We start from the raw sequence: 24,590 nt of genomic DNA, 5'->3' as shown, positions 1-24,590 counted from the left end.
CACACACACCCCAAAAAAAAAAAAAGACCAGGCTTGCTAGTCTGACAGAGACTGGAGAAACCCTGAGATTATGGCCCCTTTTAACTCCGTACTGAAATCACTCCTGTGGTTCACCCTTCAACCAAAGATTAAACAGGTCTATAGGGCCAACAATAACACATGAGGGGTGTGCTTCATAGTTCAGTCATGTGTATGAGACTGAATGGGCACACCAGCCTAAAAGCAAAGATGAGAAGGCAGGAAGGGACAGGAAAACTGGACGAATGGACACCTAAGGTGGAGAAGGGAATAGTGTTGACAGATTGCAGGGTTGGCAACCAATATCACAAAACAATTGGTCTATTAGCTGTTTCATGAGAAACTAATTTGCTATGTAAACTTTCACCTAAATCACAATTAAAAGAAACAAAGAAAGTTATCATACAACCCGACCATTCCACTCCTAGGAATCTACTCACAAGAAATGGAAACACGTTCACACAAAGACTTGTATGTCAATGTTCACAGCAGCATTGTTTATAATATCCCCAAAGTGGAAACAACCCAAATGCTCATAATCAGTGAATAGATAAATAAAATGTGATATATCCATACAATGGAATACTATTCAGCAATAAAAAAGGAATTAAGTTCTGATATATGCTATGGCATAAATGAACCTGGAAAACATTATGCTGGGTAAAATAAGTTAGATGTAAAAGACCACATATTATATGATTCCATTTATATGAAATTTCCAGAAAAAGGCAAATGTCTAGAAAGTAAGATGAGTGGTTGCCTGAGACTGAGGGTGGGATTGGCAAGTGACTGCAAATGGGCATGAGGAATCATTTTGTGGTGATGGGAATGTTCCAGAATTGGATTGTGGTGATGGTTGCATAACCCTGTAAATATATTTACTCTTCAAATGGGTGACCCTTATGGCATGTAAGTTATACTACAATAAAGCTGTTTAAAAACATTGTTTCCCAAACAACCTTTTCAATGGATTCGTAATATTCCTTCAAGTGGATGTACTCTTATTAATTAAACATTCTCCAATGTTGTGTCTGCTTTTTTGATGCTTCAACAACCCAGGGATGTTATTTCCTGGTTTAGGATTACTTCCTTAACCTTGTTTTTCAGAAGAGGTCTTTCTAGGTCAAAAGCTATAAAGCTATAAATGTTTTAAAGCTCTCAACACGGTGACTCACCCATTTCCTCAAAGCATTGGGCCAATTAAGAGCCCTACTTTCCTGCCCTTACCTAACCTGCATGGCCAAACTATGGACCAACAAAGAAAGACACCCCAAAATCAGTGTCCTGATTAGAAGTTAGGATAGTGGTGGCACTTATGGGAATAGTGACTGGAAAGGGGGTGCCGGGGGCTTATGTTGTTGTTGGTTGCTGTCGAGTTGGCTCGGACTCATGGTGACTCTATGTACAACAGAACAAAACATTGCCTGGTCCTGCGCCATCTTCATGATCGTTGGTATGCTCGAGTCCATTGCTGTGGCTACTATGTGTTTTGAGTGCCTTCCAGGCTAGGGGACTCATCTTCCAGCACTATAATGGACAGTCTTCTGTTGTGATCCATAGGGTTTTCATTGGCTGATTTTCAGAAGTGGATCACCAGGCCTTTCTTCCTAGCTGTCTTAGTCTGGAAACTCTGCTAAAACCTGTCCACCATGGGTGGCCCTGCTAGTATTTGAAATACCAGTGGCATAGCTTCCAGCACCATAGCAACACCCAAGCCACCACAGTACGACAAACTGACAGACGGGTGGTGGAGTGGGGGGCTTTAGGCAGCTGGTAATGTTCTGTTTTTTGAATTGAGGTATAAATTATATAGAGTAAAATATTGGGTCTTAACTACATAGCTGGATGAATTTTTATTTATGGTATACCTGCGTAACCATCACCCAGATCATTACCTTCACCCCAGAAAGTTCTATCATGCCCCTTCCCAACCAGTCCTAATAGACCCTCTGACCTCAATCACCATGGGTTAGGTTTGCCTGTTCTTGAACATTTTATCATGAGAGTCATAATATTTTTTTTGTTTATTTGTTTGTTTTTTTGTCTTGATCAGGGTGCTAGCTATACAGTGTGTCATTTTGTAATTGAGCCCTGGTGGTGGAAAGATTTAAAAGCTTGGCTGCTCACCAAAAGGTTGGTGGTTTGAACCCACCCAGCGTCTCCACTGGAGAAAGACCTGGCAATCTGCTCCCGTAAAGATTACAGCCTAGGAAACCCGATGGCGGCAGTTCTACTCTGTCACATGGGGCCACTATGAGTTGAAAATCGACTCCACCGCATCTAACAACAGCAACTTTCTTTTTGTAAGAGCAGCTGGTCTCTGAGCTATACACAGGATTAGGTACTATTCTGATTGTATGCATTGCCTCATAGAATGTTAAAGAAGAAGTGTGGGGACAAGGACGTCAGGGCATTGTCCCCTCCATAACCAGTGGCCTCTCCACTGATGATTCCACTGGACAGGAGGAAATGACCATGAGCTATGGCCAGCTGTGCCCTCTCCCCCATGTGGTCTGGGTCTGTGGTGTTGGTGGGGGTGAGAGCTGGGCTGTGTACATGAGCTAACCACATCTCTCTCTTCTCTCCCCCACTGTGTCTCGTGTGTCAGTCCTGTATCCATTTATTTCATGTGCTCCGTGTGTCCCTAGAGCCTCATTCCATTCTGTCTGGCAGTGAGTGCCTTCTCGCCTCATCTCACGGCCTGCCCACTGCCTCATCATGGCCATCTCATCACGCCTCGCCCTATGGGAACAGAAGGAAAGTGACGATCGGGGCTGGGGCTGCAGCTGCAGGACCCTCGGAGGACAATTCACAGCTGGGTGGCCCCTCGGGCAGGGAGGCTGACATCTCTAGTGCCCCCTGCGGCATGTCCAGTCCCATGTCCCATCTTCTCATATCCAGCTTGGTTAGCCATGCCCTTGACTCCTCCTATGGCTTCCTGGTGGCCTGTCTCCTTCCCTGTTCCTCAGTTGGTGGTGGGCAGATGAGAATAGACTGGCTATCCCATCTCAATCCTCATGGCAGTTGTGATGAACACTCGGGTTTGTGTGAGAGGAGAAGGGGGTGGTGGAGGGAGAGCTCTTGGCCGCCATGTTGATCATCTGGAGGCGGGTTTCCATTGTCCCTGCCTTCTGTCACCATGGAGAACTGGAAACTGGCTGTTCTCCCCAGTTATTGCTTTTTTCCCTTTTGTTATTTCTCACAAGAGAATATGACAGGCTGCCTCTTTCTCTGATGCTAGTTATCTCCTCCCCCCTCATCCTACCAGCCTGTGTGTGACTTGATGATTGGAGGTGGACGGGTGGGGTGGGTGAGAAGCTTCTTTCTTGCTGCCTCCTGGCTGCCCCTGCACCTCCCAGACTGATCTGAGTGTAGGATTGAGGTTAGTTTTGAAAGAAGTACATGTTGACATCATAGTGTGTCTCAAGATTCACATTTATGGGGTGGGTTTCAGTCCACACTGGGAAGGAAACACCAGTTGCTGTCAAATTAACTCCAACTCATGCGATCCCATGTGTGTCAGAGTAGAACTGTGCTCCATAGTTTTTCAATGGCTGATTTTTCAGAAGTAGATCACCAGGCCTTTCTTCTGAGGTGCCTCTGGGTGGACTGGAACCTCCAGCCTGTTGGTTAGCAGCTGGAGCACCCACCACCCAGGGGCTCCCGGGAAGGAATAAGCATGGTATGAATGGAAACCCAGACTTGCATACCTCCATGCTTCTCTGTCCCCGGACAGAGGTCTGCATCTACTTGCCTTACTCCATAGGCTCTGCTTTGCCTCCTGGTCTTTACTATCTCCTTTGGATTCCCCTTTTATCGGCTGGGCTACAAAGATCAAGTGTGCCAGTGACACACAGAGGACCTTGATAAGGAAGTTATTTTAAGCCCATGTGTAGCTCTTCCATATAAAGCATTGGTGGTGGTGTTTTCACGGGGAGTTACAGTGATGCTGGTTGAAGAGAGACCCCGTTGGCCACAGCTGGTCCCATGCTTCAGTCCGAAGGTCGCTGTGGCAAATGAAGGGGCCTGAGCCCCAGCCAAGTCCAATTAGCTCTGGCCTGGGCTATGTCTCTGGAAAAAAATTCCAATGTCCAGCACTATTGTTTTAGGACCCAGTGTTGGGAAGCCCTCTGCTGCCCAGGTCCTAGTTTAAAGACCATCAGGAAGACGCAGCCTAGGTCAGCTGAGTGGGGTCACAGGCTTCCATCCTTATATAAACCATGGCTGCAAGGCATTCCCTACCTTACCATGTTCCTTTGTACACAGTAAGTGATTAATAAATATCAGCTGCCATTGGTTCTATTCTAGTAACTCTTTTGTTGTTAGTTGCTGTTGAGTAGGTTTTGACTCATGGCAAACCCAAGTGTGCAGAGTAGAACTGCTCCATAGTGTATTCAAGTCTGTGGACTTTCAGAAGCAAATTGCCAGGCCTGTCTTCTGAGGTGCCTCCGGGTAGGTTCAAACTGCCAACTTTCTGGCTAGTAGAAGAGCACTTAACTCTAGTAACTTTTAAAAAATTAAAAAAAGAAAAAACCAAACCGGGTGCTATCAAGTCTATCGAGTAGGACTCATGATGGCCTGGGTTGTGCATACAGGTATGCACTCTATTACTAACCAAAGGGTTGATGGTTCAAGTCTACCCAGAGGTGCCTTGGAAGAAAGGTCTGGTGATCTACTTCCAAAAAATCAGCCATTGAAAATCCTATAAGCACAATTCTATTCTGACATGCATGGGGTCACCATGACTAGTAAGTTTAGTTGTATTATATTAACTCTTGTAGCCATTTGCTACAAGCCAAGGTAGGAGAGTGTGGGTGGTTCCCTGTAATCTGACCCCATCTGGGAACTGGAGGAGCTCCTTTGGGGGCAGGTTCTCCCCGAGATAGATCTGTCCCACAGCAAGGAGGGAACCAGTGGCCTTGATGGTCCAAATTCATGTCATGAGGAGACTCGGTCCAGGTGCAAGTACATTAACTGCTGCAGCCAGCTGCTCATATGTTCCATTTTCATGCACTGTCTTGGGGCCTCACCTGCTTTCCTGTGGCCTCTCATATTTGGGCTTGGTCATGTACATCCTCCTCAGCCCCCTCCCAGGATCCGTCACCAACTCTTTGAAGGGCAACTCGCCCCCACTTGTTCATCCATTGAACTCTCTCCTTCCTTTCTTCTGTAAAACAGATTCGGGAAGAGGACAAGAGCCCACCACCATCCTCGCCCCCTCCGCTTTTCTCTGTCATCCCAGGGGGCTTCATTAGGCAACTGGTCCGGGAGACTGAGAAAGAGTCCAAGGAAGCGAGGCTGAGGAAACAGGCAGCACTTGCCTCTCCAGAACAAGAGGTAGGTGACCCCACGGAAAGTGGACCAGTGTCTTTTGATTCCCACCAGTCTCTCCTTTGAGCCCTCTCTGAGTTGCTCCCGTTCTTGTAGCTATGAGGTTTCATGCCATCCTGCCTCTTCTCTGGCTCTCCCTGCTTTGAGGAATGTCCTTTCACTGACTTGGTGTATCGAGCTCCTATGCATCCTTCAAAGCCCAGCTCAAATATCACATTCTGGAAAAGTTCTCTCATTGCCCTTCTTCCTCTGATTCCTACTGCACCCACTATGCCTGTCTTAACTGTAGTCTGATCACATGACTTATTTGACTAGGAATTCCTTAGGAGCAACAATTACCTTTCTCATTCACATCTATATCTTGAGCAGCTCTCCTAGTACCTGACCCATAGTGAGTGTGCCACAAATGTTTGTTTAATGAATGAATGATACCAGTTGATGTATGATTGGTGGGGATCATTTTACCCCTGTTGTTGGAGAAAGAGAAACCTAACTACTGGCTAAGGATGAATAGTTAGTTCACCTTAATTTATGCAGAAAAGATATTCAGTCGTACTCACTGGTATAGCTGTATTGGTTGCTAAAATATTGAAACCCTCCCATACCAGAGGTAAATGGCTACAGCCCCAAGCTCCCCAAGTGCCCTCCAGCTGCCATGTTCACCTAGGTCCCTCCCCTGACTCTCTCACAATTCCCCAACCCCATAACTAAAGGGATAATACTTGGCATAGGTTGGGAACTCAGTACCAAGCTCCAGCTGGCATTCCTTTTGATTGTTTAATGTCTCCCAAAAGCCCTTAACTATTTTGAATAGCACTGCTGGATTGAAACAATAATTGGATAAGATGCAGTTCCTGTGCATAGAGACTTTCTGACTTGTCCCTGGTGATAGCCAGTGCTTTCTTCCTCCTTTTCCCTAGCTCCTTAGCCAGGGAACATGAAGATAAGTCTCAACATCAGGGAGGCCGGCTTGGAGTGCAGTGCACCTTGGGAGTCTCACTGTGTTAGTTAGGCGGAAGGAGCAACTCCTTATGTCTCTCCATCGTCCCCTTGAGGTAGGATGAATGCTGCAGTGATTGGGCTGCAAGGTCTGGTGGCCTCAGAGCCTGGTGTTGGGTTGAGCCAAGTGGCTACCCTGGCTCCACCCCCGCCATTCCCCATCAGCTGTTGTTTGCCCTGCCGGTCCCACACATGCCTCCACCTGTTCCATGATGACTTTGCTCCATGAGAGAAAGCCTCCAGCAGTTGAACAACAGCAGCTGCTGAAACACCCCCAGCAAGTCTTTCTGGGAGAGGATGACAAGGAGAACAGGCTCTGTCCCCACCCCTGCCTGCCGCAAGGCATACACGGGGGCCAAAGGTGACCCCAGGAGGCCGTTGTTAAGTCATGAAGTAATTTTATTGTGTGTGTTTATCAATAGTTAATGCTCACTTTGTTGTATGGAGGCTCATTTGATAGCCTGTGAGGCAACAGGGTGGATTGGGTTATACCCACTGATCAGAGGTGGAGACTGAGACCCAGAGAGGTCAAATGACTTTCTCAAGGTCATGATGCCAGATTGAGGCAGAGTCAGGGCGAGACCTATGTGTTCTCTGCTCTTTGGAGCTGCTTGGGAAAGGGTCAGTCTGGGGAGTGAGGTGGCTGGTGTGGTGACCACAGAGGACGGGGGAAGAAAGGGTCCCATGAGGCTGCTGGTCCTTCTGGCATTGCTGTGCACAAGTTAAGAAGCAGAACTGAACAGACGATGGGGACAAACAGTCACTGTGGGGCCTGGATAGAGACCCAGAGCCAACATGTGGGATGGACAGGACTCAGACCACAACAGGTGTCTGGACCTTGGGCCAAGATGTCCTCTGGAACGAAAGCAGGGGACCCTGAGGACATGTTATTGTGAGACGGCAAGCCCTGGCTGGTCTTGCCAATTTAATTTTCTTGTCCCGATCAGTAAATAACTCTGTACTCTCTCTCCTTGTCCCGGCACGACTGTCTCATTTGATCCTCATGTAATCCTTGGAAGGAGCCATTATGGTCCATCCCCATTTTGCAGGAAAGGAAAACGAGGCTCGGGGAGGTGACCTGATTTTTCCTAAGGCCACTTCAGCTGGTGAGGGGCAGGGAGAAGCTGGATAACACTGGTGTAGAAAGAGACCTGTATCACATGTCAAGAGACCTGGGTTCTAGTTCTGGCCCCACCACTCTCTGTGGTCCAGGCCAAATCCCTTCCCCTCTTTTGGCCTCAGTTTGCTCATCTGTAAAATGGATGTGCTGTGAATTTCCTCTTGGCTCCAGTGATTCTAAAGGCACTGCTTTCCCACATGCTAAGAAGGGTGCAGAGGGGAAAAGGGCTTTGGTGACTGTGAAAATCCAAAGGATGAGAATTTATAGGGGGCTATGGTTGGTTATCTTGCTTGGTCCATCCCCATGTTACTGTCTTCTTCATGGTGGTTTGTTAAAAATAAGGCACTGACTCACTTACAAGATGGTGTAGATACTGGTGGAATTTGCCAAGTATATCAATCCCCCTTCCAAACTATGTCCTGCCCGGACCCAGAAGGTCAGGCTGAGCCACTTCCATGGCTCTCAGGCATGGCTGCAGATTGGAATCACCTGGGGGTCACAACCCAGGCCACTTACAACAGATGCTCTGGGAGTGGGCCCAAGGCATCTGTATTTTTTAAAACTCTCCAGAAGATTCTAGTGAGCAGCCCCTAAAGAGATTAAGTAAGACCATGTAATATGTAACATCTAAGGATTCTGGCTTTACAGTCAGAGTCCTGGCTTTGGCTCTATCTCTTGGGCCAGCTAACGTCTTTGAGACTGCTTCCTCATCTGTAAAACGGGATGAGGTTCAGAACCTACTTCACTGGGTGGTTATCAGGGTTAAGTGGAATCCTGCTTGAGGGCAATTTGGGGCCAATTGCAAGGAATCAATAAACGATAGCTATATGATCATTATGATTGTTATTCTCATTATTACAAAGATAAAGAGACTGTGCTCTTGAGGCACCCACAGCCTAAAACAGGAGAGAGACACAAATAAAGCTCGGATGCACTGCAGAATGTGGTCATTGCTACAACTGGTGTACCAGCATAGCGCTGTGGGACTGCATGGATGTGTGAGATAAGCTCTGATTAAGGTGGTCAGGCAGAGATTTGTGGAGCAGGTGGCATTTGAGCTGGGTATAGAAGAACAATGAAAAGGGAAAAGGGCATTCTAGTTAGCCAGCTCAGCATGAACAAAAGCATGGAAGCAGGGAAGGGTCAGGTGTGGTAGGAGATGCCCTAACGTAGCCACAGCATGGGAGTGTTTTTGTGTGCCATCGAGTCGATTCTGACTCATAGTGACCCTATATGACAGAGTAGATCTGCTCCATAGGGTTTCCTAAGCTGTAATCTTTATGGAAGAAGATTTATAAGTCTTTTCTTCTGCGGAGCAGCTGGTGGATTTGAACCACCAACCTTTTTGGTTGTCAGCCAAGCTCTTAACCACTGCACTACCAGGACACCTTATGCAATAGGGGATGACTAGGGGAAATAGGACTTGAATGGAGGATGGGGGCTGCTCACTGAAGACGCTGAATGTCAGATGGTGGTGCTGAATGATTTTCCTGTAGGCTGTGAGCTGCTTCCAAAAACTTTTGAACAGGTTTAAAATGACTCTGGTGGCAAATTGAAGGGATACCAGTTCAGAAGCTGTGACAATGGCCCGGGTAAGAGCCCTAGATTTGGGAAAGGAGACACAGATGCGAAGCTTTTCAGGGTGAAATCAACATGATCCTGGGGCCAGTTTGACTGCAAGAGGGTGAGAACCCCAGAGTCGCAGGCCTAGGTTTCTGGGAGGCTGGTGTTACCACTGTCCAAGATGGAGGAACCTAGACTAGGGCAGGTGGTGAAGCCATGCACCATGTTAGAACCGCTTATGAGGTCTCTTTCTGCAGCGATGGAGGCAAAATCCTTTAAGATGGGCTGGTTTGAGGATGGAGGACTGTGTAGAGCCCAAATCACAAGGCAATAAAAGGACCTGGAAGAGGGGCAAGTGGTGGAGAGATCTCTTGGCTGTTACATAGGCCCAAATGTCTAGGTCAAGTCAATGAATAATGTCTTTTATAAGGATCAGCACAAAGCTGGTTCCTATGAGGTGGACGTTAAAGATGTCCCAAATGTCTAACACTTCTAGGCTGCTGTACCACTCCATTGTCTCTAACATCAACTACTCCCTCTTCCCTCAGTACTCTCCTTCATGTCTTTGGATTCCCTAATTCGCTGCAACATCTCACAGAACTCAAGAACCATATAAAGGAAAGGACTCATGCGGTTGTGGAGGCCGGCAAGTCCCAAATTCGTGGGTCAGGGGTAGACTTCTCCCTGGCTCTCAGTCTCTGCCCAAAGGCACTCAACTTTCTTGCTTCATGGGCCAGAAAGCCCACTGCACCATCTCCTGCGGGTCTCTGCTGTGGGTCTCTCCTTCTTTGGTGGTGGGCTCTCCTCCCTGCTCTGGAATTGGTTCTTTAAGGCAAAACTGACCAATCCCCTCAGTGGGCCACAGCTGTCTTGTTTGCACATCCCCACCCAGACACCTGGGTGGGAGTCACAAGACCATGACTAGAAAGGCCACACAGAAAAGTAATTAATTGCACCACATCAAGCAAGAGTGGAGGACCCCAGGGACAGAATCTAGGTCTTTCACCTAGTCCAGAAGCTCCTGTTCGTTCAGTTCTCTGTAATTTCCTAAGGGCTTTTCCATATTTCACAAGAGCTAGAAGGTCAGGTCATGTCTACCATTATTGAAGGGAAACTGAGGCTCAGAGTGGGTAGGTGATACTGCCCATGGTCACCCAGCTAAAAATGTTGGAGCTAAGGTTAGAACAGGTACTCTCATGATATGTCTCAAGGTCTTTCCCCAATCCCCTCTGGCCCAGCAAGAACAATCAAAGCAGAAATAACAACAATAACAATAACAGCAGCAGCAGCAGCTACTATTACTGAGGGCTTATTCTGTGCTGGGCTGTTTCTGATTATCATAAATCCGCACATTCACCCTGCAAGGTAGGCCTTTATAATCCTCACTTTATTGATGAGGAAACAGGCTCAGAGTAGGGAAGTAATTTACCTAAGGCCACACAGCTAGCAAGAGGCAGTCAGGAGTTAAACGTGGGTCTGTCAGGCTCCAAAGTCCACTCTCATTCCACTCTTTTACATGGCCTGGAGGTGCTGGACCAAGGTCAAGGGTATTTCCTGGCACTAGTTAAAAACCAGATCCATCGATCTGATTCCAACTCATGGAGACCCTGTGGGTGTCAGAGTAAAACTGTGCTCCATAGGGTTTTCAATGACTGATTTTTTTTGAAGTAGATTGCCAGGCATTTCTTCTGAGGTACCTCTGAATGGACTCCAACTGCCAACCTTTCAGTTAGTGGCCGAGTGCTTAACTGTTTGCATCACCTAGGGACATCATTGCCTGGCTCAGTGCCTATCATAATCTTGGAGGTGCTTGAGGATCTTTGGATGGGTGAAGGAATGAATTGGCATATGAATGAATGAATGAGTGAATGATGATGCAGTCCAGTCAGCAAGCAGTGAAGCATGACTGTGGTCTCTCTCTTCTAGACCCCAGAACTTTCCAACAGTCAACCCAACAGCAAGTCCAACAGTGGCACCAAATCTGGAAGCCAACAGATTTCGCAGGGCAACCAGTCAAGCTCTCCCCAGGACTCAAACATTCTGAGCAAGGAGAGTGAGGGGGTCGGCAGCATGGACCCTGTGCTAATGACCAGCATCAATGGCGAGAAGCCCCAGCAGCCAGGCCCCAGTGGGACCCCAGCCAAAAAACCCCTGCCCTTCAGGAGAGGTGTGAGGAGGGGCGATGTGCTATTGATGGTAGCCAAATTGGATCCCGAATCAGCCAAGCTGGAGCAGAGGACCCACCCCCAGGACTCTCCCACCTGTAAGACCACACCTCCAGCCACAGACCCTGGAGGGAAAAAGAAAGGGGAGACCCCAGGGACTTCTGGTGGCCCCCAGGCCAGCACTGAAGAGCCAGCCCCAAAGGCTGAAAAGGCCCTGACTGGGAGTCTTGGGGACCCAGGTCAAGGAAATGTGTCACTGCCAAAAGGCGAGAAGGGTCAAGGCTCAGTGGGGATGGGGGGCAGGGCCCCCCAGACCAAAGGACTTAAAGGGGGTGAGGCCCAGTGGGATGAGGGCCAGGGGACCAGGCCCCGAGTCCAAGGGCCAGGTGAGGGAGGGCAACCGGGGACAGTGGAGAAGGGGGGAGGGGACCCCCAAAACAAGATGGAAAAAGGGGGTTCCTCCAAGGATGCAGGGGGTGAAGGGAAGTGGGTTGGGGCTCATATCCAGGTGAGGAAGTGGGGAGGTTCCCTGGGCAGAAAGGGCAAGTGGGGCAATCCCCAGAGTAAGAAAGACAAAGAAGGTGAGCTCCTGAGAAAAGAGGAGAAAGCAGGTGAGCCTCAGATCAAGACCGAGAAGACGGGTGAAGTGCAGGGGAAGGTGGGGGAGCCCCAGAGTATGACTGAGAAGGCAGGCGAACCCCAGACTAAGAAAGAAAAGTTGGAGCAACCTTGGAGTGATACTCAGGGTAAGACAGAGAAGGGCTGTATAGCCCCAAAGGAAGTGGATTCAAGGGGAGAGTCCGCAGTGGCATCTGGAAAGGAGAATCAGTCAGAAATCAGAGGGCAGAAAGCAGAGGGGCCCGTCCCAACAGCAGACACTGGGGCCAAGGCCCTGGAGATAGAACTGGAAGGACCTGGACCTCGTCTGGAGACCCATGTGAAACGGCCTCAGACACAGGAGGAGAACCAAGAAGAGCCGTCCCTGCAGGAGGGGGACACAGGAGGCCACAGTGGAAACTTGGACCAGGTGACGGAGCTGCAGCCGCAGGTGTGGGGCGGGGCGGGCAGGACCCTCCAAAGATGGAGAGACAGGAAGGGACCTAATCTAGGGGATGGACCGGGAGCCAGAAACTGAAGAGGGGTGACCCAGAGGAGGGGACAAGCACTTCCTCCTTGATGAGCAGGGGGCTAGAGGCTCCCACTGCTCCTGTTTCCAGGGTAAGAGTCTCCACTGAGTGGCGGAAGGGCCCAAAAACATGAAGTGGCCACTCGGGGCTGAGATTACTCACAGTGTCGCGTAGGAGTTCTCAAACTTGGGGCTACAAGAATTCCAGCTTGCTAAAAATGCAGATTCCTAGGCCCCACCTTGGAAGTTCCTGTCCCAAAGGCCAGGGCGGGGCCCAGAATCTGCATTTAATTAAGCGCCTTCCAGGATATTCTGTTTCAGGTGCTCCCAGACCACACTGTGAGAAGCCCTGATGAGAGGGGTTCACCCAACCCACAGGGTCGCCATTTTGCTGGTTTAACGTCTGTGTTCTTTGTTCTCAGGCCCCTGAGGACAAATGGTACGAGGCAGAGAAAGTCTGGCTGGTTCAGAAGAATGGATTTACTCTTGGTAATCAGGGGTGTTAGCACTGTCTGGGGGTCTGAGTCTTCTCCACTTCCACATCCCACTGCTGCTAGCCATATTGCCAGGTCCTGATTGCGCTTTTTTTTTGGGAAAGGAATGGGGTGAGGAGCAGCAGAGACCTAGGATGGGGCTATGTGGCTTTTTTAGGGCTAGCAGAGTTGATAGTCATTTCACCCTGGGCGCAAACTTCAAAGGCATATGAGCCTTGATAAATGAATGAATGAATTAATCATTGTGTGTTAATCAGCACGTTGTATGTTAACCAACAAGCACTGAGTGATTCCTGTAATGTTCAAGGAACTCAAAGTCTAGTGCAAGCAGGTAAATAGATTTTATCTCATCAGCTCACTGTTGTCGATTATTTGTGGCTGACAGCAGCACCCTACTGAGAAACTATCGTGAGTCCCAGGCAGAACACAGCTGGGAAGAGTGATCGATTAGTGATGTCTGTCATTCACCCTGGACGAGGAAATGGCAGCTTGCATGGCGTATCTGCCATCCTAGGTCTAGGCGTGAGATGCGTCAGTGCAGCCAACTTTCTGGGTGCCTACTGTGCACTTGGTATTGGGCCAGCTGGTAAAAGCCCAAGGTAAATCAGATCCAGCTCCCGTCCTCAAAGGATCTGGGGTCACAATTCACAATCCTCCATGTGAATAGGCCCCAAGAAGAAAGGATGCAGCCTCTTTGTCACCTACCAGATCTCTCCAGCTTCCTGGCCTAGCTCAGTAGCTCAGAGCTTTTTTCTCCCTTTCCTTCCCCTCCCCTCCCCTCCTTTTACTTCCCCGCCTTTTACCTCCCCTCCCATTCCCTCCTTTCTCTATTTCTCTGTCTGGGATGTCCATCAGCAACCGTGCTGAAGCCAGATGAAGGAACAGCTGACCTACCGACAGGAAGGGTGCGACTTCTCATCGATGATGACAAAAGTATCACAGAAGTGGATGAGGAGCATGTTCACCAGGTAAGCCCCCTGTCCATTCCTCTCCCCGCTCCACACTCTTCTTCCCCACCCCTGCAAGAGATCTCCTTGTACCTGACCACAGATACCACTTTGCCTCGATGCTCTGAAGGAAGTTATAGGTAAGAGCTCCATAGAACTTGTTACTCTGTTGGAGGGATTTTGTTAAGGGATCATTCATATGATCCCATGGTATCCCCTTTATGAGGACACATCAAGAGATGTGTATATCAGGTCTTGGTACTAGGAGTTCTTCTGATTTACCCAAGAAAGTGATTGCTTTTCATTATGGGCATTGTGAATCATGTTACAAAGCATGTTTCCCTTTTTACCCTGGCTTCCACGGAACTCAGAGCCAAATTTGCTACTTGCCACTAACAATAGCATGGGTCCTGATGGCCTATATTTTGAGCATCAACCTTTCTTTTGTTTCTTTTGTTTCTTTTTCAGTTGTCTTGCATATATTTTTAGCGTACCATAAACCCTTTTGTCCTGACTCTTTTATACCCCTCACAGCCTACTAATTGGGAAGGAGTTTCCTCCAGGAACTCCACGTGGTCCTTGAGTATCTTCGTCCTTCTCTACTCCTCCTCTGCCCACCCCGGGCTCTTTTCTCCCACTGGTGTTGGGAGTTTGCAGAGACCTATTACCCTCCGAAGAAAGGCTGATCCATAAGAGAGTTCAGGCTTGACCAAACCCAGAGCATTAGGCTGTGAAAACTCTCCAAAGCTGTAAAGACCAGTAAGAAGCCTCCTAGAATGAAGTCCCCAAGGAGAAGATGCAAACACCCATTGTTTCTGGGAGGATTTGGGCATCTTTCTAAGGGATCAATGCGTGATGGGCTATCAAAGAAGTGGGGTGCTTTGTCCATTGGCCTCTATCCCTGCGTGTCATGGAGCCCACTCAGAGCCCCCTACAAGGCCCAGAAAAGGAGAAGATAGCAGGGGACCCTACCATGCTCCCCAACACCTTTGGCTCTTTGGTGGTGGTGGAGAATACAGAAGGCGTTTACATCTTGTCACGCGTGTCTTGGGAGCATCACTCCCCACAGAGCAGTGGGTGCAGGAAGGAAGGACCAGTTTGATGAGAGGGGTGGCTCCTGGGTTGCCATACAGGGCAGGAAGAAGGGGTGGCCCTGCTTCATTTGTGGTTCTGTCACACCCCTCCAGAGCCTTGTGTTCTGTCTCGTCTTTGGCCTGAAGCTCTCCAGGGACAGAATCCCCGAGCTCTATGTGTGTGCATGTGTGTGTTTGTGTGTATAGGGGTGTGTTGTGGGGGGAGGGGTTGGTGAGCGCCCAGAAGGCCAGAGGAGATGCTGTATGATGGTCCACAGGCCAACCCCCCCGAGCTGGACCGGGCTGAGGACTTGGCCACCCTTATCAATGTGAATGAATCCAGTGTCCTGAACACGCTTCTGCACCGCTGCCGGGCTCAGCTGCCATACACCTGTGCAGGGCCTGACCTGATCGTCCTCCAGCCCTGGGGGCCCACGGCACCCTCTGCAGGGAAGGTGAGATGGGGCTGTGGTGGGGTGGGGGCAGGAGGGGTAGGAGGATCCCTCTGGTTTTAGAGAAGAGAAGAGCAGTCAAAACCCCTTACCTCCCCGTAAAACTGTCTGTGGGCAACATCCTCCAAAGATGAGATTCTGGAGGTGTCATGGGGCATCATGGGGCATCAAAGATCACATAACGCCCCCCCGCCATGCCCAGAAGGGACAGATGAATAACTGTTAGAAAGAACAACAGGAGCATTAAAGATCATAATGATGACAGAAAATACTTAATGGGTATTAACTGCACCGGGAGGTCCCTGGGTGACAAAACGGTTTGCACTGAAAGGTTGGTGGTTTGAACCTACCCAGCTGCACTGTGGAAGAAAGACTTGGCAGTCTGCTTCTGTAAAGATTAAAAAATACGTTGCCGTCGAGTCGATTCCAACTCACAGTGACCTCATAGGACAGGGTAGAACTGTCCTGTAGGGTTTCCAAGGCTGAAATCTACAGAAGCAGACCACCACATCTTTCTCCCACAGAGCAGCTGGTGGGTTCAAATCGCTGACCTTTCAATTAGCAGCTGAGTGCTTAACCACTGCACCACCAGGGCCCTTTAAACCCGTTGCCATCGAGTTGACTCTGACTCATACAACCAAGAAAACCCTAAGGAACAGATCTGCTCTGTAGTACATGGGGTCGCTAGGAGTTGGAATTGACTCAATGGCACAAGACGATAAATTCGCACCAGCCACTGCTTCAAGCACCTTCACATATTGACTCAGTTAATTCTTACATCCATCCAAAAAGACAGGTGCTACTGTTAGTCCCATTTTACAGTTAAGAGAATCTGGTTTGGCCTGGTGAAGCCAGCTGCCGAAGTCAAGTAAGGACAGAAAACAGGCCACCAGGATTCTCTGTCCTCTCAACACCATGCTGGACTCTTAGGAGTCCTGAACGTCACCCACATAAATTGGGACGCAGAAGCCACCTTTCTGCTATTATTTTGTTTTTCCCTTGCAAAGTATAAAAACGGCCATTATTCCTCTGGATAGGCAATAAAAACAAAAGAAATCTCTAAGCGCCACCTTGTGGACAGGCCTTGCTGCCACTACTGAATAATCTGTGCTGGATCCCCTACCTTCGTTCAACAGATATTGATAGAGTGGCTCTTAGAGGCCAGGCATGGAGTCAGAGCAGGGAGTAAGACAGGCAGTGACCCTGCCCTCATGCAGCTTCCATTCTAGTGGGTAAGGCAGGCCATAGACAATAAACATAATGGATAGCTTAATTATTTTATATGATGAGAAATGAGCAGAGCTGGAGAAACTATAGAGCTGGGTTGGGGGGCGTGGGGTGGGAAGTGTTGGATCCAGGGGATCATGGAGCGGTGAGGGGAGGTCAGAGGAGGCCTCACTGAAAAGGTGACATTTGATCTAAGACTTGAAGGAGGTGAGGGAGTAAGCCAAACAGCCATCTTGGGGAAGATCTTCCCAAGTGGAGGAAACAGCCCATGCAAAGGCCCTGAGGTAGGCGAGGACCTGGTAAACTGAAGCTCAGTGAGGAGGCCAGTGTGGTTGGAGTGATGAGTACAGAGGAGGAGATAGGCAAGGAGGTCCTGGAAAAGCAGAATGGGATCATGTTGAACCTCATGAGTGGTGATGAAGATTCCAGTGATGGCAGCTTCTGGAGATTTCTAGCAGAGCAGTGCCATGATGTGACTTATGGTATAAAAGGATCCTGTTGGCTGCTGGGTGGTGGATAGACTGAAGTGGGTAAAGGTAGGGCAGGGAAACCTGCTGGAGAACACTTGCTGATGTGCTGTGGTGTCTTGGAAAGATCAGAGTGCCTTTCTGGCCTCAGTTTTCTCATCTGTTAATTGGGAATGGAAAGCCTTGTCCTGCCCTCTGAAGCCCAGTGCCCTCACAGTGTTAAGCCCTTTTCGTGGGGGAGGAGGAGAGGGAGGCAGTGGCAGTGTGTCCACCCACACCTTCAGTTGCTCTCCAGGCCCCTCCCTGGCCCGGCTGCCCGCAATGAGGGGCCCATGAGCGCCTCAGAAGTTCTGGGGTGGCTGACAGCTGGGTAGACCTGCTCTTGCCTCCCTTGCTGTGAGTGCTATGCCTCTGCTACTGCAGCCCAAGGCTTCTGAGCCTTCCAGGAAGCGGAGTGACACCTCTGGCTCCTTAGAAGCCCCTGGGAGACAGAGTGCTTTTACAGGTCCCAAGGGCACGCCAGGTCTACATTGTCCATTCTGGACTGAAATATCTGTTTCAGAACCCGAGCACAGGTGTCTAAAAGTACAGGCGTGGGACACACCCTATCAGGTGGCATCTGAGCCATATGACCTCCCTGAGCCCCTTCACAACCCTGGGATGGGGTGATGGCCATGCTGGGCTGGCCCCATCTTTCTCTCAAGTCATCAGGCCTCCCACACACAAATCCTCAGCCACCCCTGTCCTTTGCCCGAGTCAGAGCTGGTTCCCCAAATGGCCACCAGGTGGGAGCACAGACCTGTTTGTGAGGCTGGGACTGGGGCCACCTTGAAGATGGGCTATTTGGGGTTGGGGCAGGGCTGACGGCCTCTCTCACTGGGGGGACTCGGCATACCAGGCGTCTGGGAGCTGGCTGTGTGCCTGAGGGCATGCAGGTCTGTGCAGGGTGTAGGCGGGCACGCCTGTGTGAGCATGAGCCTCTGATTTGTTGGGTGTGCCTGCTGTTGGCACATCTGTATGCACACATACACCGTTGGAGACGGATGCACACAGGAGCCTGGCCTGCAGAATTCTTCCTTCTTCCCTCCAGGCAGGTGGCTCCAAGGGGGTTGATGGACGGGGTGGTCTGTCCCTTGACATTTATTTTTTTCCAGAGTGGGAGGTGGCTCCAGGGCCCTGGCCCCAGGACCTCATGCCTGCTGGATGCCCTACGGCTGTGTCCAGCCAGTGTGGGGCCTGTCCTTCCTTTGCCAGCTTTGAGGTCCTACTGAGGCTCCCTGCTTTGCATCAGGATAGGGCCTCATTACAGTTCCTGGGGGGTTCTTGGGGCAGGAAAAGCTAACAGAGGACTGGGAGCACCCCTCAGCCCCAGGCTGGAGGTCAAGGTTGCAGAGCAGGCTCCGCACCTGGCCTTGTGCCCTGATTCTGTCAAGGCACTGGAGGAGGGGGCAGATGGGGCCTTGTTGGGCCCAGGGCGGGTCACCCACTTGGCGTACTGGGCTTTGAGCTTCCTCATCCAGCAGCTGCCCACCCCTCTACCCCCCTTTAGTGCCTTTTGGCTGACCTCAATATCTTACCTGGCCCTTTCTTTTCTCTCTGAAGGCCATGCTAAGCAGACTTTGGTCAAGGTCACCAATACCCTCCATGCTGCCAAATCCATCGGCCAATTCTCTCGTCTCGTGTTATTTGACTAGCTGCTTGACTGGCCTGTCCTCCCTCCTCCTAGAGACACTCCCTTCCTTGGCTCCAGGACTCCACTCTCCTGGTTTTTCTTCTAGCTCCTGGCTGCTCTCTTTGCGCTTTCTTTTCTGCCATGTGTCTCCCTGACCTTTCCAAGTCAGGGTGCCCCAGTCCCCACACCTCTGCTCTTCTTTGCTTTCAACACCCACTTCCTTGGTGATCTCATTCAGGCTCCTGGCTTTAAAATGACTACCATTCACTCTAATGTAATTACTGACTTTATCATCCATCTCTCCCCATGAGAAAGCAAGCTCACCAAGGCAGGGATTTTTGGACAGTCAGGTTTATTGAGGTATAATTTACATATGGTAAAATTCATCCCGTCTAGTGTATAGCTTGTAAGTTTTTGACAAATGTGTACAGTTGTATAACTGGCACCACAATCAAGATACAGAAAAGTTCTGTCATCCTAAAAAGTTCCTCCAGGCCCGTTGGTAGTCATCCCTGCCCCAACACTGCCCCTGATCTGTTTTCTGTCTCTTAGTTTTGCCTTTTCTAAAAGGCCCTATTAATGGTACTGTACAGGATGTAACGAGGTCCCTGGGTGGTGCTAACGGTTAATGCACTCGGCTGCCAACCAAAAGGTTGGAGGTTAGAGTCCACCTAGAGGCACCTCGGAAGAAATGCCTGGCAATCTACTTCTGAAAAACCAGCCATTGAACCCTACGAAGCACAGTCCTATTCTGACACACCTGGGGTTGTGGTGAGTCAAAATCGACTTGATCGCAACTGGTTTAACAGTATGCAATTGGCTTCTTCCACTTACCATAATGCCTTTGAGATTCATCCGTTTTATTGCTAATCTAGCAGTAGTTTATGTTTTATCTTGTTGTATGGATACAGGAGTTTGTTTACCTGCTCATATGGTGACCAGCTATCTCAGTTTTCCCAGAATGGAGGGGTTTTCTGGGGCAGGGGACTTTTTAAGTGCTACAACCGGGATGGTTGGTTACCCTAGTTCACTAGCGAGAGGACATTTGGGTTGTTGCTAGTTTTTGGTGATTTTCAATAAAGCTGTTATAACCAAGCATGTACAAGGTTTATGGATTTATTTATTTTTTTTGTGAACATAAATTTTCATTTCTCTTGGATAAATACTTAGGAGTGGGATTGCTGGGTTGAATGATGAGTGTATATCTAACTTTATAAGAAACTGCAAAATCATTTTCTGGAGTGATTGTATCATTTAGCATTCCCACCAGCAATGTATGAGATGCTCCGCATCCTCACCAGCACTTCACATTAACTGCTAAAACATTTAAAAAATATAATTGCTCAAGCCATTCTAATAGGTGTATAGTGGTGTCTTGTGATTGGCAGGGATTTCCTTTATCTGTTTTCTTTGGTTTTGTGTCCCCAGTGCCTAAGACAGTGTCTGCTACATAGTAGATACTCAATGAATTATTATACTCAATGAATGAATGGATGGATGGATGGATGAATAAATGAGGTGGAAAGGACTTTAGGTATCATCTAATTCTGTTATGGCAAATACATGGTACATGTACCCCCACCTCCCATGCCCAGTTTCCTGTTTCCATGGCAGACATCACTAATCAATTCTGCCACTTTATCCAGCGGCCTCATTTCAGGTAGTTACTATCCACCACTTTGAGTATCAAGTGAGTTGAGTCCCAGGACCAGCACAGCTCTAGTTCAAGTCTCTTCCCTGCCAAAGACGAGATCCAGGCCCAGAGATGGGTGGTGGGTTCCTGGGAACTCAGTGAGTCCGTGGCAGGACTAGACCCTCAGGGTGGGGCTCTTGCTAGTAAAGTGCTGAGGCTTCTCTGATGATGGTGGCTGGAGCGAGGATGGGAGATAGGGATGGGGATCTGAACCTGAGGCCTGGGATGGGGCACCGTCTCAGAGTGCTCCCTGGGCACCAGCTGGGTAGGAGGGCTGAAGCCTTGGGTCTTCCTGCAGGTGCCCAGGGGCCGCTGGGACAGCCTGCCTGCACACATTGGCTCCCTGGCCCAGCGGGCGTACTGGGAGCTGCTGAGCCAGCGGAGAGACCAGAGCATCGTGGCCCTGGGCCGGAGTGGTGCTGGGAAGACCACCTGCTGTGAGCAGGTCCTGGAGCAGCTGGTGGGGCTGGCAGGCAGCGTGGATGGCACAGTCTCAGGTATATAGCAGGGTAGACAGTGGGGAGGGGAGACTTGGAGGGGGATGCTGGGCTGTCCTTCCTTATAGCCATTCAGCTAATGTTTACTGAGCACAGATGTGTGCAGATCCTGTGCTTGCTACTGGGCAGGGCCCCTAGTCCATTGGGCACCTTTGTGCAAATTAGGAAAAAGCACTCATCCCTTACTCTGGACAATCATCGTACATTGACATTAGAACGAGACACTTGACCGCCCATTGCTGGGAAAGTATGCTAATAAACATGCAAATCTATGGTAGTATGATGTGAATGCTGTTCCATTGGATCTGGTGCCCTTGTGCAGTACACAACCTGGTGAACTGTACAGGGGACCCGACAAGCAAAGGCAGAAGGCAGGGCTTCTGTCAGAGGGAAGACCCACCTGCATGTATGTGCTAACCTCAAATCCTCTTCAAAGAGTGCTCGCTGCACTGGTTAGAGGAGAGGCGGAGGCACAGAGGAGGTACATGGGAGGGCTTCCCTGAGGAAATGATGTTTGAGCTGGGCTTTAAAGGAACAGTGCTAATTAATAATAATGATGATGATCGTTGTGAACACTTACTGAACACTTATGTGCCTGATCCTATTCCAAGTATATTAACTTATTGATTATTTAGAACAATCCCTGGGTGGCACAAATGGTTAAGCACTTGGATACTAATGGAAAGGTTGCCGGTTTGAATCTACCCAGCGGTGCCTCAGAAGAAAGGCCTGGAGATCTACTTCCAAAAGATCACAGCTACTGAAAACCCAGTGGAGCAATTCTACCCTGACACACACAGGGTCGCCATGAGTTGGAGTTGACTTCTTTTTTATTATTTAGAATAGCCCTATAAGATAGTATTATTATTAAAATTTTATAGAGGAAGACATTGAGACTCAGAGAGGATAACTAGCTTGCCCAAAGTCACAGAGCTAATAAATGCTAGGGCTGAGATTTGAACTCAGGCAGCCTTTCCAGAGCCTTAACCACCGGACCAGTGTTCCTCAACCTTGTTTTTATCAGCTCCCTAGGGAGCCTTGCGGAGCCCTGGTGGCACAGTAGTTAAGAGCTCAGGCTGCTAACCAAAAAGTCAGCAGTTCAAATCCACCAGCCGCTCCTTGGAAACCCTATGGGGCAGTTCTAGTCTGTTCTGTGGGGTCTCTATGAGTTAGAATTGACGACTTTGGTTTTTGAGGGAGTTTTGTAGACAGTTTTTTTTCCTTAATCTTCCCCCCACCATGAAATTTTAATAGCACAAGTATACTGTATATCTGCTGATGTAGTGTATGTGTATTTGTGCTTTATACATAAAAAGAGTAAAAAATTTTCTCCTCCCACAAGAATCAGGTTTTGCCCTCTTGGCGAGCAATATCACCCTCCTTGAGAATTGCATGACCTAGGCTATATTGCTTTTCTAATAATAATAAAAATAGTAATAACAACAACACATAGGGAGCATTTTCTAAGCACTTTACGTTGTTAAATCTTTTAATCCTCAAGACAACCATAAGAGGTAGGCACTATTATCCTTGTATTAGACATGGGGTATCTGAGACACAGGGAGACTAACTCATTTGCCCCAAATGAAGTAACTAGCAAACGGCAGAGCTTGTGTTCAGACTCAAGAGGATGGTGCCTAACCATTTGACTATACTGCCTCTCCATTCATTCCAGTGCTTCATTGAGCACCTACTGTATGCCTGGCCTGTGCCAGGAGCAGGAGAGGCTCCAATCTCTGCATTCCCAGAACACAGAGACTGTGTGTGAGGGTGGAGGTCAGGATAGGCTGTATCCAGGTGCCTAGCACAGTACCTGGCACATAGTAGGTACTCAGGAAATAGTTACGGAGAGACTGCAGGACTTTTTAGCCCCACTGCTAATATTCTGAGAATATTAGCACCCTGCCCTCCTCCTGGGCTCTGTCAGGCCTGGGAGGCCCCTAGGGCAGCCCCTCTCACCCAGATTGTAATCCAGGCATTGCATCTCTCCCCTCTTGCTCCCCCTGAAACCCTGCTCACAGCTCAGTGATGTGTATATGGTGAAGAACTGAGTTGTGGAGGGTGGCAGGGAGCCCACAGAGGCTGGACCAGGATGGGGCTTGGCCTGGGGCCAGGGGACAGTTGGGGAAGGTGGTCCTGAGAAGGTGTGGGTTGGCAGAGCCTGGGCCATGGGTGACAACCCCTCCCATGCCCTCCACAGTGGAGAAGATCCGCGCCACCTTCACTGTGCTCCGGGCTTTTGGCTCCGTGTCCATGGGCCATAGCCGCAGCGCCACCCGGTTCACCATGGTGATGTCGCTGGACTTCAATGCCACAGGCCGCGTCACAGCTGCTCAGCTCCAGGTGAGGCCCTTGGGTGAGGCGGGGTCCTCAGGATTGCAGCACCCCCAACCCCACTCAGTACAGCCCATGCCTCCAGCTGGGGCCCGGGAATGTGTCTGGACTGGTCATCACTGGGACCAGCTCCCCCCAACCTCGCTCAGTGTCCCAGAACATCCCCTCTCGTCTGTGCCTTGGAATATCACGGGGATGAAATATTCATGAGCAAATATATAATTCAGCCACTCATTAGCTAGGTCTTAAAAGCGCAAGCTGGAATTAAACAGATGTGCACCAGCCTTGCGTGGCCGTCCCATGACAAACACATGGCCTATTTGTTCCTATCTCCAGAATCACTCGCACCCTCCCCTTTCCCCCTCCAACATTCTGTTTGAACAGAAAATAGGATTAGGTTACTAGAGATGTTGTTCATACGTGGAGCTGAGGTAATTTCCAGACTGAAGGAAAGCTCCTTTGTGCCAAATAAGTCCCTTTTCTGTCCTGGCCCTGAAATCCTACCATTAACTACCTTTTGGGTCAAGGTGCTGAAGGATTCTGTTAAATAAGAGTATGTTTGAGGGTGGCCCCATTTAATTATGGACTGCCAAAAGAACGATCCAATCAGTCTTAGAAGAAATACGAACAGAATGTTCCTTAGAAGCAAGGATGGCAAGACTTCGACTTGCTTGCTTTGGACACGTCATCAGGAAAGACCAATCGCTAGAAAAGAGCATCTTGTTTGGCAGAGGGTCAGGGAAAATGAGGGAAAGCTTTGGTGAGATGAATGGAGGCAATAGCTGCAACAGTGGATTCAAACATACCAATGATTGTGAAGAAGACGCAGGACTGGGCAACGTGTTGGTCTGTTATACATAAAGTTGCCATGAGTCAGCCCCAAATCAATGGAACTAATGGCAACTAACAATAGCAACACCTCTTGATACTTTAATTGAAGGTTGCCCTGAGTCCGGCTGAGGCTTGAGGGCAACTAACAATAACAACACCTTTTGACACTTTAATTGTAATGAGTCTATTGATCGGAATGAGTCTATTGGGGTTAGTTGATTCCCTAGGTGGACACTGAATGAATGAGACAAAGGATTGAGAAGTTTTGATATGGAGGATACTAGTGAAGGTTTAGACCTGTGATTTTCTCTTAAACGGTGGTTCAGGTTAGGGCACCCTAATGGGGCCTTCTGGGTAGCTGGTCACCAGGCCTGGGGCAGATGTACCCAAAGCAACTCACGTCCCAAGTACTGATCCAGCGCCCTCCTTCTCCCCACTGCAGACAATGCTTTTGGAAAAGAGCCGCGTGGCGCGGCAGCCGGAAGGGGAAGGCAACTTTGAGGTTTTCTCCCAGATGCTAGCTGGACTGGACCTGGATCTCAGGTGAGCAGCTGGGGTGGGCAGGAACAGCCGAGGGCAGT

At 49.3% G+C, this 24,590-nt stretch overlaps 1 protein-coding gene across 2 annotated transcripts in view; it reads left to right on the top strand.

The window, feature by feature from the left end:
* Positions 1–2,736: 2,736 nt before the first annotated feature.
* MYO18B (myosin XVIIIB) overlaps positions 2,737–24,590 on the top strand; it is a 310,234-nt gene continuing 288,380 nt past the window's right edge. For both annotated transcript variants that reach the window (XM_004387626.1, XM_023741793.1), the window contains exons 1-9: positions 2,737–2,773; positions 5,195–5,355; positions 10,958–12,223; positions 12,745–12,811; positions 13,672–13,784; positions 15,115–15,291; positions 20,646–20,844; positions 23,045–23,187; positions 24,452–24,552. In XM_004387626.1, coding sequence (XP_004387683.1) covers positions 2,737–2,773; positions 5,195–5,355; positions 10,958–12,223; positions 12,745–12,811; positions 13,672–13,784; positions 15,115–15,291; positions 20,646–20,844; positions 23,045–23,187; positions 24,452–24,552 — 2,264 coding nt within the window. The remainder of the gene's footprint in view (positions 2,774–5,194; positions 5,356–10,957; positions 12,224–12,744; positions 12,812–13,671; positions 13,785–15,114; positions 15,292–20,645; positions 20,845–23,044; positions 23,188–24,451; positions 24,553–24,590) is intronic.

This window comes from Trichechus manatus, unplaced genomic scaffold, assembly GCF_000243295.1.
Source record: "Trichechus manatus latirostris isolate Lorelei unplaced genomic scaffold, TriManLat1.0 scaffold00190, whole genome shotgun sequence".
Classification (NCBI taxonomy): Eukaryota; Metazoa; Chordata; class Mammalia; order Sirenia; family Trichechidae; genus Trichechus; species Trichechus manatus.
Note: the sequence above shows the minus strand (reverse complement) of the source record. Positions and strands in the feature narration are given on the sequence as shown.